This window comes from Peromyscus eremicus, chromosome 12 (assembly GCF_949786415.1).
Source record: "Peromyscus eremicus chromosome 12, PerEre_H2_v1, whole genome shotgun sequence".
NCBI lineage: Eukaryota > Metazoa > Chordata > Mammalia > Rodentia > Cricetidae > Peromyscus > Peromyscus eremicus.
In genome coordinates, this window is record NC_081428.1 from 49052916 (window position 1) to 49066197 (window position 13282).

At 42.2% G+C, this 13282-nt stretch overlaps 1 protein-coding gene across 9 annotated transcripts in view; it reads left to right on the plus strand.

Annotated features, from left to right (window-relative positions):
• Phldb2 (pleckstrin homology like domain family B member 2) overlaps positions 1 to 13282 on the plus strand; it is a 102238-nt gene that overhangs the window by 25774 nt on the left and 63182 nt on the right. For all 9 annotated transcript variants that reach the window (XM_059277740.1, XM_059277742.1, XM_059277741.1 and 6 more), the window contains exon 3: positions 12750 to 13133. In XM_059277740.1, the coding sequence (XP_059133723.1) occupies positions 12750 to 13133 (384 nt within the window). The remainder of the gene's footprint in view (positions 1 to 12749; positions 13134 to 13282) is intronic.

A 13282-nucleotide genomic window follows, 5' to 3' on the forward strand; every position in this document is an offset into this window, starting at 1 on the left:
TGTGTGTAAGATTATAGAATATATAAAGAGATAGACAGATACACACACATACACACACACACACACACACACACACACACACACACACACACACAGATTTAGTATATTGGCTCATATGACTGAAGGTTCCATAGTCCCATCATGGCCCTCTGCATGCTGCTGAGGCCGAGAACCTAGTAGCTTCTCAGTCCAAGGAGCTAGCAGCCTCAGGACAAAGGGGACTAATGATGAGCCCCAGTTTGAGGGTGAGGCCTGGAAGCTCTCCTGTGAAGTTGCTGGTGTGAGACCTGTTGAAAGGCTGAAGAAGCTGGGATCTGATATCCATGGGTAATGACAGCAGCAATAGATGCCTTCACCCAGGAAGAGCAGAGCTCAGCTGACTGGCTTCTTCCTTCTTTAGCTTTTTGTCCCATTGGGGCCCCAATCCTTTTAGAAGGTGCCACCAATATTCATAGGAGAAATTTACCCTCTGAATGATGTCCTACGGGCCAGTCATCTCTGGAAATGCCCACAGAGACATTGCCAGACATGTGTCTCTCATTTCAATCAAGTTGACAAACAAGACAAACCATCATGCATTTGTTTCTTTGTTGTTTTGAGTAAGGATTGGTGCTTTCCAGGGCCATATGAGAACCAAGGCTGTGGCTCCCAGGGGGTCCCTGAATCTTGTTTATGCACTGCTGATCAGATCATAAATCTGATGTTTCCAAAATTAAATGAGTGTCATTGAACATATTTAAGAAATGTATTTATACCATCCATTTGCATGTTTCCAGTCTTTTAATGCAAACACAGACACTATTTTAAAGAGCAGAGAGTTGGTGGCTAATATTATTCAGTTTTGTCATGAAGACAAAGTTGGGTAGGAGTTCCAAAACTGAGGAGGAGCACGGGGAGGCCAAATCCATTTCACCTGTAGATGTGTTGTGCATCTCTTCTCGTTCCTGCTCTCCCTGCCTCCTTATCACCCCAGATCCAGCAAAACAGCTTAAGGCATCCATTCCTTTGTGCCAGAGCTGGGCTGAATTAAGCTTGATGAGATCTCTTGGTTGGATAGGAGAAGAGGTAGGATTTGATGCTAAGAGAATGGTTATTGTTGTTTTATTGCAGCATTAATCTTTTTTATCTTATCAAGAGAGTCTTTGGAACATGAAAGCAAGCTTAAGTATGAAAGACGGCTTTGTCCTCCCAGCCCCCCTGAAACAGTTCCCCTTCCCGACATGGCCCTTCTGCTTGCTATATCCTGACTGTGCTTTTTGGGAAGTTAGCCAGAGGTGTGATACAAACAAAGGGTGTGAGAGGTTAGTCTATGAAACAAATGAACTCAGTGCCTCCAGTTTTTTAAAGCAGTATCCAGAGATGATGACTGTCTTTTTGTAGTCTACATTAGAATAACCAGTAGCTGATAACTCTTCAGGTTCAGACTGAAAGTTAAGTTGAGTGATTTCTGTGGATCCTTTTCTTTCTTAGCTTCTGCATTTGAAGAAGCCAGTGGTTCCCCACCATTCCATGTTTTCTTCCATTCTGGGCACTGCTGGACCCAGCTTAGAAATAGCATGCAAGCCATACATGTGAGCCACAGTCATCCTAAACTTTCTTACTTTAAGAAAAGCTTTTTAAAAAGAAGTTGAAATTAAGTACACAGCATCGGGCAGAACAAAATTAGGTTGAAAGTTCTGTCTATATCCAAATAAGCTGCTCCTAAGTAAACAGCTTTCCTTGGGGTCTCTAAATAAATAAATCTATAACCACTGGGTTATATATAGAATATTGTCTATCTTCAGACCATCTTGGTTCATTGGAGAACAGAGTGAGAGCTTTCTCTCTTCATCTTTCAAATGGAAAATTGATGGCATATACGTATGCATTCATTAAATATAGAAGGATCAATCATTAGCAAACTAGGACTGTCAGTTCTGTGAACTGAGAGAAAAAAAAATTGGCAAGTTTTCCCTTCTTCCTCTCCTATTGGAGACAGACGTGCAGGAAAGGAGTATGGAGGGAAACTTAGCAGTTAGCATCAGTTTAATGATTTCACATGAGGGCAATGCAGAGCTAAAACCTGTGTGATTCTGCATTGCAATAGACTGTGGCAGTGGCTGTTAAACCAGGCTTCTCTATGTATGGTTGAGAGCAAGCTCTAGGTTCTTATTACAGTGGTAGTACAGGCTACTACCTCTTGATGGCGCCATGCATTTAGAAATGCTTCTCGGAAGGTGAACACTGAGGATTCTGAATCATCAAAGCTTTTCACTCTCGGGCTGGATGCTATAATATAGAAGCCTGCCTTGACTGAAAAGAGCTCTGAATGCCATTATGGCAGTTACAGAAGAAACACTAGTTTTTAAATAAGAAACAAAGCTCCTGGAAAAAAAAAATTATGGACCATGTGTGCAAAAACTAAAAGAAAATTGAAAATGTATTTTATTGATACCAACAGTACCTGAGCAGTTAAGAGGGGCCTGCTGACTATTCAGTAAGTAATATGACCCTCATATTCATTGCCAATTATTTACTGTATTTAAATTAGAAGCTTTTTAATGGATCTGCCTTTAAAAACCTATTTCCCTAGGAGAATAGGTTTCAGTGACTTCGGGTTAATGTGATAAGGTATATTTCCACACTCTAGAAAGGATCATGGGAAGATTTTCTTTCTTTTTTTTTTTTTTTTTTGTTTTTCGAGACAGGGTTTCTCTGTGTAGCTTTGCGCCTTTCCTGGGACTCACTTGGTAGTCCAGGCTGGCCTCGAACTCACAGAGATCCGCCTGGCTCTGCCTCCCGAGTGCTGGGATTAAAGGCGTGCGCCACCACCGCCCGGCAGGGAAGATTTTCAATGGACAATGTTTTTAAAGTTTTTGATTGGTATTTCAAGAAGCAAAGAAATGTACATGTATCACCAAAGAAACACATTCATTCGTCACTTCATTCATGAGCATTTTCCTAGTTTGTTTCTATTGTTGTGATAAAGAACATGACCGAAAGCAACTTGGAGAGGAAGAGGTTTATTTGGCTTATGCTTACACACCACAGGCCTTTATTGAGAGAACTCCGGGCTGGAATTCCAGCAGGGACATGAAGGCAGGAACCTATGTAAAGACCATGGAGAAATACTACTTACCATCTTACTCTCTACAGCTTGCTCAGGCTGCCTTCTTATACAACTCAAAACCATCTGCCCAGGGATGCCACTGCCCAGAGTGGGCTGGACCCTTCGTTGTCAATCATCAACCAAGAAAACGCTCCACAGTCCTGTCTGATGGGGACATTTTCTCAGTTGAGGTCCCCTCTTCTCAGATGATGCTAGCTTGGGTCAAGTTGACAAAATACTGACACAGGAATTTATTTCAATAGTCATCTCATTGTGCAGGTTCAGACCCATTAGAAAGGATCTGATTTGAAATATTAAGCACTCCATTTTCAGGAAATTGTCGATTCACATGCAAATATTAAAATTTCTAAAGTTAGAAATTTTAGAATTAAAATTTAGAAATCTTAGCTTCGGCGTTACCTTTTACTCCACTTCCTCCAAAGTCTAGTGCAATGGCATAGGAGGACAGGACATTCAGGCAACCAAGGCGCTGCAGCTGGGGCTGCCATGTTGGCCCTTTAAAAGCCACACCCATCTCCCCTTTCACACCCTCTCGTAATCATAGATCTGCTCGTTATTTGAATAATTTTGTCTTTTTTTTTTTTTTTTTTTGGTTTTTTTCGAGACAGGGTTTCTCTGTGTAGCTTTGCGCCTTTCCTGGAACTCACTCTGTAGACCAGGCTGTCCTCGAACTCACAGAGATCCGCCTGGCTCTGCCTCCTGAGTGCTGGGATTAAAGGCGTGCACCACTACCGCCCCGCAATTTTGTCATTTTTATAAGGACTCTAGAGTCTGTAACCTATAGGCTTGGCTCTTTTCACTTAGCCCTGTTCTCTGGAAACTGAGTCAGGGTTGTTTATGCTATCTCTCCCCCGTGCTCTAAAAGAGTGCATGAAGCAAAGAGACTCCCAGACTCATACTTACGGTTTTGGTGTTGGTTGTGAGACAAGGTCTTACTCTATACCCCTGGCTGGCATGGAATTGGTATGCCTATGAGGCTGGTCCCAAACTCACTGAGATGTATCTCCTTATGCCCCCCAAGTGCTGGGATTAAAGGCATTCCAGCTCATTTCTGTCTTTAAGGAAAAAAAAAGAAACAACTTCTTTTAAAAATTTTAATTACATTTTTATTTGTGTATTTTGTGGACAACTCTGTGGTGTGTGTGTATGTGTATGTGTGTGTGTGTGTGTGTGTGTGTGTGTGTCGGTGTGTGTATGTGTCTGTGTCTATGTGTGTGTCTGTGTGTGTGTCTGTGTCTATGTGTCTGTGTGTATGTCTGTGTGTGTATGTGTCTGTATCTATGTGTGTATGTGTGTGTGTCTGTGTGTCTGTGTGTCTGTGTGTCTGTGTGCCCTTGCCCCTGTGCCACATCATGTCAGTGGAGGTCAGAGAACAACTTGCCAGAGTCGAATTCTCCTCTTCTACCATGTGGTTGAACCCAGGTTGTCAGACAGATGTCATCTTCCTGGCTACGTTTTTTTGTGGCACACCCCTCCCCCCATCCCCTCCATCCCCGGCTAATCTGCCTTCGAAGCTCTGTGCTCTTTTTCATAGTTTTTTCATCTTACATAAAACACGCAGAAGTTAAGAGGAGCAGGGGAGAGTGTGTCTCCTTCATCTTCCCAGGGGCTGAAAAGAGCAAGATTAGCTTTATAAAGCTCAGACTAGCTACAGGCTTGGCTCAGAAGTCCATTTGGCTTCAGGGGGATCGTTTTTGCATGGTATGTTCTATTGAAATAATTTGTTTTAAATAAGTTGATGTTCCTCACTCAACAGTGCTAAAACCATACCCTTGCTCTGGGATTGTCATTTGGATTTCGAAAAAAGACAGAATCTGTAGAAAATGCTGAGTTGGCTTAAAAGCACCATTTTTATTTTTATTGCTCTTTTAGCAGATGATGCAGTTGGGGTCTAAATCATGCTGAGCAGATTACAGTTTCACGGGTTGCTCTCGGAGAGAGGGAGATGCCATCATTTTCCTAACATTCCCAAATGCAGAAGATGCCTTTCCTATGTATAAGACTTTGTAGGCTGTTTTTAAATTTTAACACTTAGCATTTTCCATGTTTTATGGCTCATAACTAACCGCATTACAACAATATTTTTGGTGACAGTCCACTTTCTCTTTTTACATCTCATTTTTCTACATTTTTCTTTGTCTTCTTCATGCATGAAGAATTACTATATTTTAAAAGAGGGTAGATAAAGGTTATTTTAGTTATTTATTTTTGTTTTATGTGTGTGAATCTTGTGCCTGCCTGCATTTATGTACGTGTACCACATGCGTGCCTGGTACCTGTAGAAGCCAAAAGAGAGGGCACTGGATCCCCAGAAACTGAATTTTCAGATGGTGATGAGCCACTATGTGGGTGCTGGGGACTGAACCCAGCTCCTCTAATAAGAGCAACCCTTAACTGCTGAGTCATTTCTCTAGATTCAAGGATAGAGTTTTAGAATGTAAAGATGTAATCATCTTGGTGCCCACCACAAACCAATCTTCACTGAACAAAATAAAACAGTATGTAAAATTCTAAAATAGTTTTTCGTCTGTGTTTTGTAAACTGTATTCTTTCAGAAGAAACAGGAGTCTGGTCAAGCCAAAGTGAAAATGTAGGCAGGTAACGGCCATGTTGGTGCTCTGGAGGGCCAGTGTGGCCCCCACTTGGCTTCTGTAACAGGGCTCACGTCCTTGGTGGAGGCTCCTCTGCTACTTTACTGGTCATGTGACAGTAAAGTCAGGTGGGGGTTTTCTTAGATGCCATATGGAAATGTTGTTTTTCTGTCACGAATTTTCTTTATTTTTGAGCTAGTGCCTCGATAAGGAAACACACATATACGTACACCACCCCCACTGCACAGTCTTCATAGCATTTTTGAACAATATATGTTAATATCAAAGGTCTTTCACTTTTAGCTTTAGTTTTTTTTTAAATAAAATTTCATGCTTGCCAGTCGACTTTAAATGACAAAACATTTCAAAAAGATAACAATACAGAGAATCCTAGTTAAAAGGGTCTGCTGGCCAAGGTTAACCTGAGTTTGCCTAACAAAATACAAATTATTGCTATGTGGAAATGTTAGCTCTGAAAACATTGCTGGGAAGAAATTACTAGAATCAGTTAAATTATATTATTAGGCATATTCAATATGCATGAAAATAAAAATAAACACTATCCCAGCATATATATAGTATACATCTATAGTTTTATATATTTTACATGTATTAATAATTAAATGCATTTTTAATAATTCAAATATTTTTCTACTTACATCTTTTTAAATTACTAGCCCCTTCTAACATAGAGGCACAGCTAGAAATAGAAGTCGAGGCAATAGGTTTAAAGGAGAAGTAGCACTCATGTGTGTAAGGGTAAAATGCGTGTTTGGAGACCTGCTTGGTGACATGATGCTCCAAGAGCTGAACATCTCTGAGTACAAGCAAAGGCAGGAAGTGACAAACTGCTCAGGCGTTTGCATGATGGGATTACTCAGCCGACCCGCTGAGGTTTCAAGGCAGAGCCCAGGGCAATGTGAGTAGCATTCCAGGTTTTATGTCAAGGATGAAATGTACATTATAAAATGGATTCTGTTAATATTCTTTCTAGAATCTTCTCTATTGGATTTAAGGTGCTGTGGGGACTATATGTTGGTCTGTATTGGTGGGCACAGAGGAGCGAATAACAGGGAGACATTCGGGAGATTTCCTTCAGGTTACTGTAACAGTGAAAGAGGTGTCTCATCTGAGCACGGCACTGTAGTAGTCACACTCTAGGTACCCTGTTTTAAACACTAAACCAAAACACAGGGCACCTGCCTTGCAGGAAGCTGCAAAGGTATATCCAGAACCAGAATTCAAACTCCAGGGGGCTGGCCCTGAGTTGTGAGCTTAGCTGCAGTGACGCAGTGATGGGAAGGGACAGAGGAGGAAGAATAGGACATTTAAGCACGATGGTCTCCATCTCCTTAGGCGATGTGTTGCTTTATTTCAGTGTAGTTAGTATCTTGAAGGGATATTGAAAATCAGAGCTAAATGTCTTGGTTATTTGTTTATATGTTATTCCCATGGCTATTATTAGTACAGATGAGGAGAATATGTGCATTCATATAAAATCTTCATAGATTTTCACATAACAGAAGTTATGATCAGTTAATATTTGCCACCTTGCAAAAACCTGCAGTTGCCTCCCAAGTAGACACAACCACATAAAACTACTGAACTTTCATTTTGTAGATGTGCCCCGTTCCATCTCAGCCCTATTGGTGGGCACAGATTCCAGCTCAGTCCTGCTGATGTGCCCCATTCCAGCTCAACTCTGCTAATGGGCACAGGGTCAATACTATTTAACCAAAGGTGGTAGAATGAGGTACTTCCTTGCCTATGAGTCTGGAAGTAGACTTCACAGTCTATAATATTCTCAGTTCAATGTTAAATGTCACATGAAGGTAATTCATAAAACCAAACAATAAGAACCAGTTACTTTTATCTACCGCTTCTTAATCAGATGGTCTGTCCCAAACTAATCAGAACAGTAGAAAGGTGAGTTTGGGTAAATGGGAAGGCCAATTACAAGGTGAAATGATGCTTTCTCTACCCAGCACTTGATTTCAAACACCACCTGCAGGTCCAGGAGTTCCCTAAGCTAGCATCAGAGTCAATAATTCATTAGAAGTTCTAACAGAACTCTCTGCAGACTGTAATAATGGTTACAGTTCTAGACATTTGAGAAAGGAATCAATAGACATCAGCCAAAGGAAGAGGCACACAGGGCAGAGTCCAGAGGGTAACAGAAGTGGTACTTGCGTCATCTCTCCAGGGGAGTCAGGTTGAACTCTTCTACTGGCCTTGGACAGGGTATGTGGATTCCAGAGAATCTATTGTCCATGGAATTTTTATTGTGACTTTGTCATGTGGGCGTGTCTCATTGATGACTGATTGACCATGTAGTTTTAATCTTCTTGTTGAGTGGCAGACCCTGACCCAAGGCTTCCATAGAAAGTCACATGATTAGTCCTTCTGCAGTATCCAACCTCCATCCTGTGTTTGTTAGATACTACTAACCCTACCCTAGATGAAGGTCTCTCTTTGGACAAAGCTAGATGTTTATTCAGTAAATAACTGAGGATTCCTTACCAGGATCCTTGTGTCCCTTCTCTCCAAGTTTTGGGCCAGTTTCCTGATAAAGTGAAGCACAGGTTATCAGTCATAATGGATTTCTAATGGATTCATAATAGGAAAAAAGAATACAATGTATTTCAGAGGCTTGAAATGACATAGATCTATTTCTTCCATATATTTCATGGCCAGTGTGGATTAGTTAAGACCTTTGCTTCACACTTCCTCTCTTGGGAACAAGACTGATGGAGCCAGCACTAGCTGGTGAGGTCAGTCTGTCATAGCTAAGGAAGCCATGTAATAAGTCTTACCAGCTTGTTATACAGGAATGTCATCCATTGCTTCTTGCATTTCATCAGCCAGCAGAAATCTGAGGACCATGTAATTTGGGGATGGGGTAGAGAAAAACCATTTTGACTGTGCCCCAAAAGAGAAAATGTTAATACCCCAGTTACTAACCTCAAGGGATTTAAATGTAGGAAGAATTACACACACATAAGACTTGTAAGTATTTAAATGCTGGAATTACAGGCATACATTGCCATCACCAGGCCAGGCTACTTAATCGAGACATTAGCACATGCTCCTGGCATCCTGGAAATTCTGTATACATGCTCTTAACTCTAGCTCTTCACATTCTGCCAGTCGTTTTCAGATCTCTGTATGCTCTGCCATTGAGTTACATTTCCATCCTTAATCCGGAGGGTTTTTGGTAAACCTCTGTGAATTGCTGTTTCTGTAGCTGGTCACTTTTTTGTACCTCTTATTAAAATATGAATGAAGAAGGGCCCCTTTTTTTCACCTACATATTCTGTAAACACCAATATGAAGCAAGTAACTTAATAAACTTTTACCAAAGTCATGATTATGGAGACCAAGAATCCCTAGCATTAAGAGAGAGAAAGAGAGAGAGAGCGAGAGAGAGAGAGAGAGAGAGAGAGAGAGAGAGAGAGAGAGAGAGAGAGAGAGAGAAAGAGAGAGACAGAGAGAGAGAGACAGAGAGACAAAGAGAGAGACAGAGAGACAGACACAGAGAGACAGAAGTATCCCTTGTCAAAAGAGGTCCTTTGAAGAGAGCAAAGTGCTTCTTTTGACTAACTCATATAATTACTACAGGGTGACACTTTTTGTTCTGTGAAATAATTGACTCAGCATATTGTAACAAATCACTAGCAGGCATTTCACTTTTGTTTATGCATTGGTAGCTGGTTTTCTACATAATTTATTTATTCAGTATTTTCCCAGTCTTGTGGGCTAGACCACCAGATGTTGGCTTCAGGGGAATGGATGGTTTTACTATCCCATTTAGGGGATATGATAATAGAGCAATGTCGGAAATAATCTTCTGAAGTAGAAAGCTTGGAAATAAAAGTTTATTACCAGCCCTCAACACCTTTAAAAAATGCTAATGTCTAAGGTCAAAGAATTGCAGAGTAATATTGTCATTGCATTTTTCTGAGCTGTTATGACCCTGTCAAAATGTCCTTGGTATATGTGGGATACCAAGGGAATGGTAAATGGGGGAAGGGAGAATTAGAAAGAAGAGAGAAAGTGTTTTTACAATCATTTTGCTTTCTAGATGCTTAGCCTCACAGTAATTTTGGCATCTGGACTAGCAGCCAGCAGTTTCTAAACAGGAGAGTACTAATGTGGGATACTGGGTAGGATGATTTGGAGATCTCAAAGGGATATTGAAAATCACAGCTAAATATCTTGCACATTGCTATGCAAAGCTTCAAGGAAAATTGAGTTTCATGATAGAGGTTTGTGCCCTGGCTTGAGGTCATACAGGAAAAGTGAAGGATTCCCCATGTGTTGACTAGTGTGGAACCAGACACCAGAATGGATCAAGCTGAAGGGAGAAGTATCTAGAGGGTCACTTTAGCTCAGGGCTTTCCTTAAAAGGCTTCCTGGAGAGTGCTTTCTGAAATGCTCTGCACTGACGCACTTCTCGAGCATCAGCTTATTCCTCTTTGGTGTAGCTTTCAAGGGGCCAGTGTGTCTCGGCACCACATGGATTTCTTAGATTTGTGGGCAGCCGGGCTGCGTGTGTGTCTGATTCAATCTGGACAGACTGGCTGTGAATGGGGTGATAAGAATAGCGAGACACATACCAGTAGACCAAACTTCCTGTGCACCAGCCTTTGAATACTGCATTTCACTGTCTGAAATAGCATCCATCCTAGGGATGGGATCATTTATTCCCTCTGAAATGAAGCAACAGCTCAGGCAGCAAAGGCAACTATTTTGGGAAGGAGATGTGGGAGGAATGGTGCTGTGTCTCCTAGTCTAGGCAAGAGTACCTCTCCTTCATTTGAAGATTATACCATTTCCTGGGGCCCTAAAACATGCAAATCAGTAATGTCAAATAATCCCAAGTGGCAAGGCATCCTGTGTGGTCTATGAAGACAGAGACTGAGTCTAGATGCTTCAGCATAAACCCAAAATGCAGAAAGGGGGATTTTCTTTGGAGATTCAGTCCCTGGTACAGATGTTGCAGAGGAAGGGGAAGAAATAACTAACCTATGTCCCTTCCTCTTACCTACACCCTCACAGAGTGTTTTTTTTATGTATTCCTGTGTAGACTTTTCTTTATTGTTGGGGGAGTTTAAAATAAGTCAGTCAATGCTGTATCCTCTACTGCCTCGCCATAGAGCTGAGGTGGGTAGGGCTTGGCAGCTGGTGGCAGCTGCAGAGATAAATAAGGGCCCGGGATCCTGGATGAAAGGAGCCAGGCATGTCCACCTCTGAGTGGCTGCCTGGGAAGAGGCCATGAGGACAGACCTGCAGCTGGAGCCCAGGAGTTCAAGCAGTGACAGGGAGGTGGGCGTTTACAGGGACCAGTTCAATGGACTTTTTGATGGAGTTATTATTCTTTTAGAGGGAGGGGGACACTTCAGAGGGCTCACAGATGTCAGATACACTTCAAGTGAGTTCTCGTTTTCGTCAGTTAGTTCACTGAATGGAAAACCAGGGAACCACAGTGGTGTGTTACTTCTCGGTTTGTTACTACTGCGACTAAGAACTAAGAACTAACTCTGACTTTGCCTCCACAAATTCGCTGCGATTGGAATGAGAATAAGCAGCAGAGTGTGTGCCGAATACGTTCCTGTTTTATTACTGATTGCCAGTGTGTGAAGTGTTTTTCTGTGGGGGGCTTGTGAAGTCTCTTTCCAATGTGGTAGACTTTAATCACAACAGATGGTCTTCAGGCTGGGTTCCTGTTTGCATCGTGGCTTTAGATTTATATGAGGCTCCCCACCCCAGGCAAGGCTGTCTAGGCTTATGAGAACCACTTGGTAAAGTATTTCCTGCTGTTCATAACTAGGTTATTAATTTGCTTAAATTATAAATGTCTGTGTTTTTATATGGAGTCTTCTGAAGGACCAGTTAGTGAGTGGTATTATTTGAGACCTTGATGGTCTGTGGCCTTTTTTTTTTTTTAAGTAAATTATCATTTTATTTTCCAGCTACATGGATCACATGGTCAATTTTAGATTTTGAGCTATACTGATGCCATTCTATCTGGAATTGATGTGAAATGTTCTTTATTTTATTGCAACAATTATACATTTTAATTCTGAATTTATTTATTTAGTGTGTGTGTGTGTGTGTGTGTGTGTGTGTGTGTGTGTGTGTTTAGGAGCACACAAGTATGCACACATGCCACAGCCCACATATGGAGGTCAGAGGATAACTTGCAGGAGTCGGCTCTCTCTTTTTATCATGGAAGTCCTAGGCATTGAAGTCGGTCACCCGACTTGTCAGTTCATGCCTTTTCTGATGGAGCCATCTCTCTAGCCCCATCCCCACATTTAAAAGGTAGTTTTATTCGTATGAAGAACTAAAGAAGACCCTTACGTGGTGACCAGTCATTTTAAAGGGTTTGAAACTTTCGATGTAAGGAAAAAAATGAAGTTACAGATAAAGCCTGTGCATTGAAAGATACTTTAAATGCCATTTTTATCTTGGTGTGTCTAACAGTAAAAGAATATTTCTCTGTGAAGTTAGAGTGTTCATTTTTAAGTGCATGATGTCGGAAGAGCTAGTTGTTGTTAAAGATGAGTTAGGAGAAGGAAGGAAATAAGACTGCATAGGAAATGGAGATTTAAAGAAAAATCTCCAACGTGTTGGAGACTTGATAAATCAAGGGGATGCTTATTGGACTCTGATTGTCAGCCCGGGTATATACAGGTGAAGGGCAGGCAGCTAGCACCGGGTTTAGGGGAGAAACCAGGAATCACAAACGGTTCCATCTTGGGCCTTAAATGCATCCGTAGAAGGTGTTGGAAGCCAGGTATGGATCCTCCAGACTAGTCCCAGCCTTCAGGAGAGGAGGATTATAAATTTAAGGATATACAGCAAGAGATCCTATCTCAAAAAGGAAGGAAGGAAGGAGGGAGGAGGGAGAGAGGGAGGGAGGGAGGACAAGCAGGAGGAAGGTCGTCTGTGGATCAGTATGTGAACGAGCCCTGCAGTTCCACAGTCAGTCTGGAATTGTCTCTGTTCTGTCACCCTCAGTGACCTTGCTTCCTTCCGTGCTGTAGGAGCGGCAGCGGCTGGAGACCATCCTCAGTCTCTGTGCTGAGTACACGAAGCCGGAAGGTCGACGGCTGTCCGCTGGCACCACGGTGGCTGATGTACAGAAAATCAACAAGGAGCTTGAGAAGCTGCAGCTGTCAGATGAGGAGTCTGTGTTCGAGGAGGCTCTGGTGTGCCCCGACGCCAGGTACAGGTGCCATCGGAAGGGTTCTCTTCAGGATGTCGACGTTGTCGGCTTCGGGAGCCTCAGTCACAGCGCCAACTTCCTGGCCCCCAGGGGCAGCAGGAATGATGAACTGCTTGGTGACCTCACCAGGACGCCTCCACCATCCTCATCTGGATTTCTGAAAACATCCAATGAGTCCTCCTACCTCAGTATCCTACCGAAGGTAATGTTGGATGGAAAGACGGGGCGGGGCTGGGGTCATACACACGCTTTCACGGGGAAATGAGAGGTTTTATCACGGGCATTGTCTTGACATTGGAGCACAGCTTCCATGGAAGAGATACTTAGATGATAAGGTGCAGCAAATTAGGG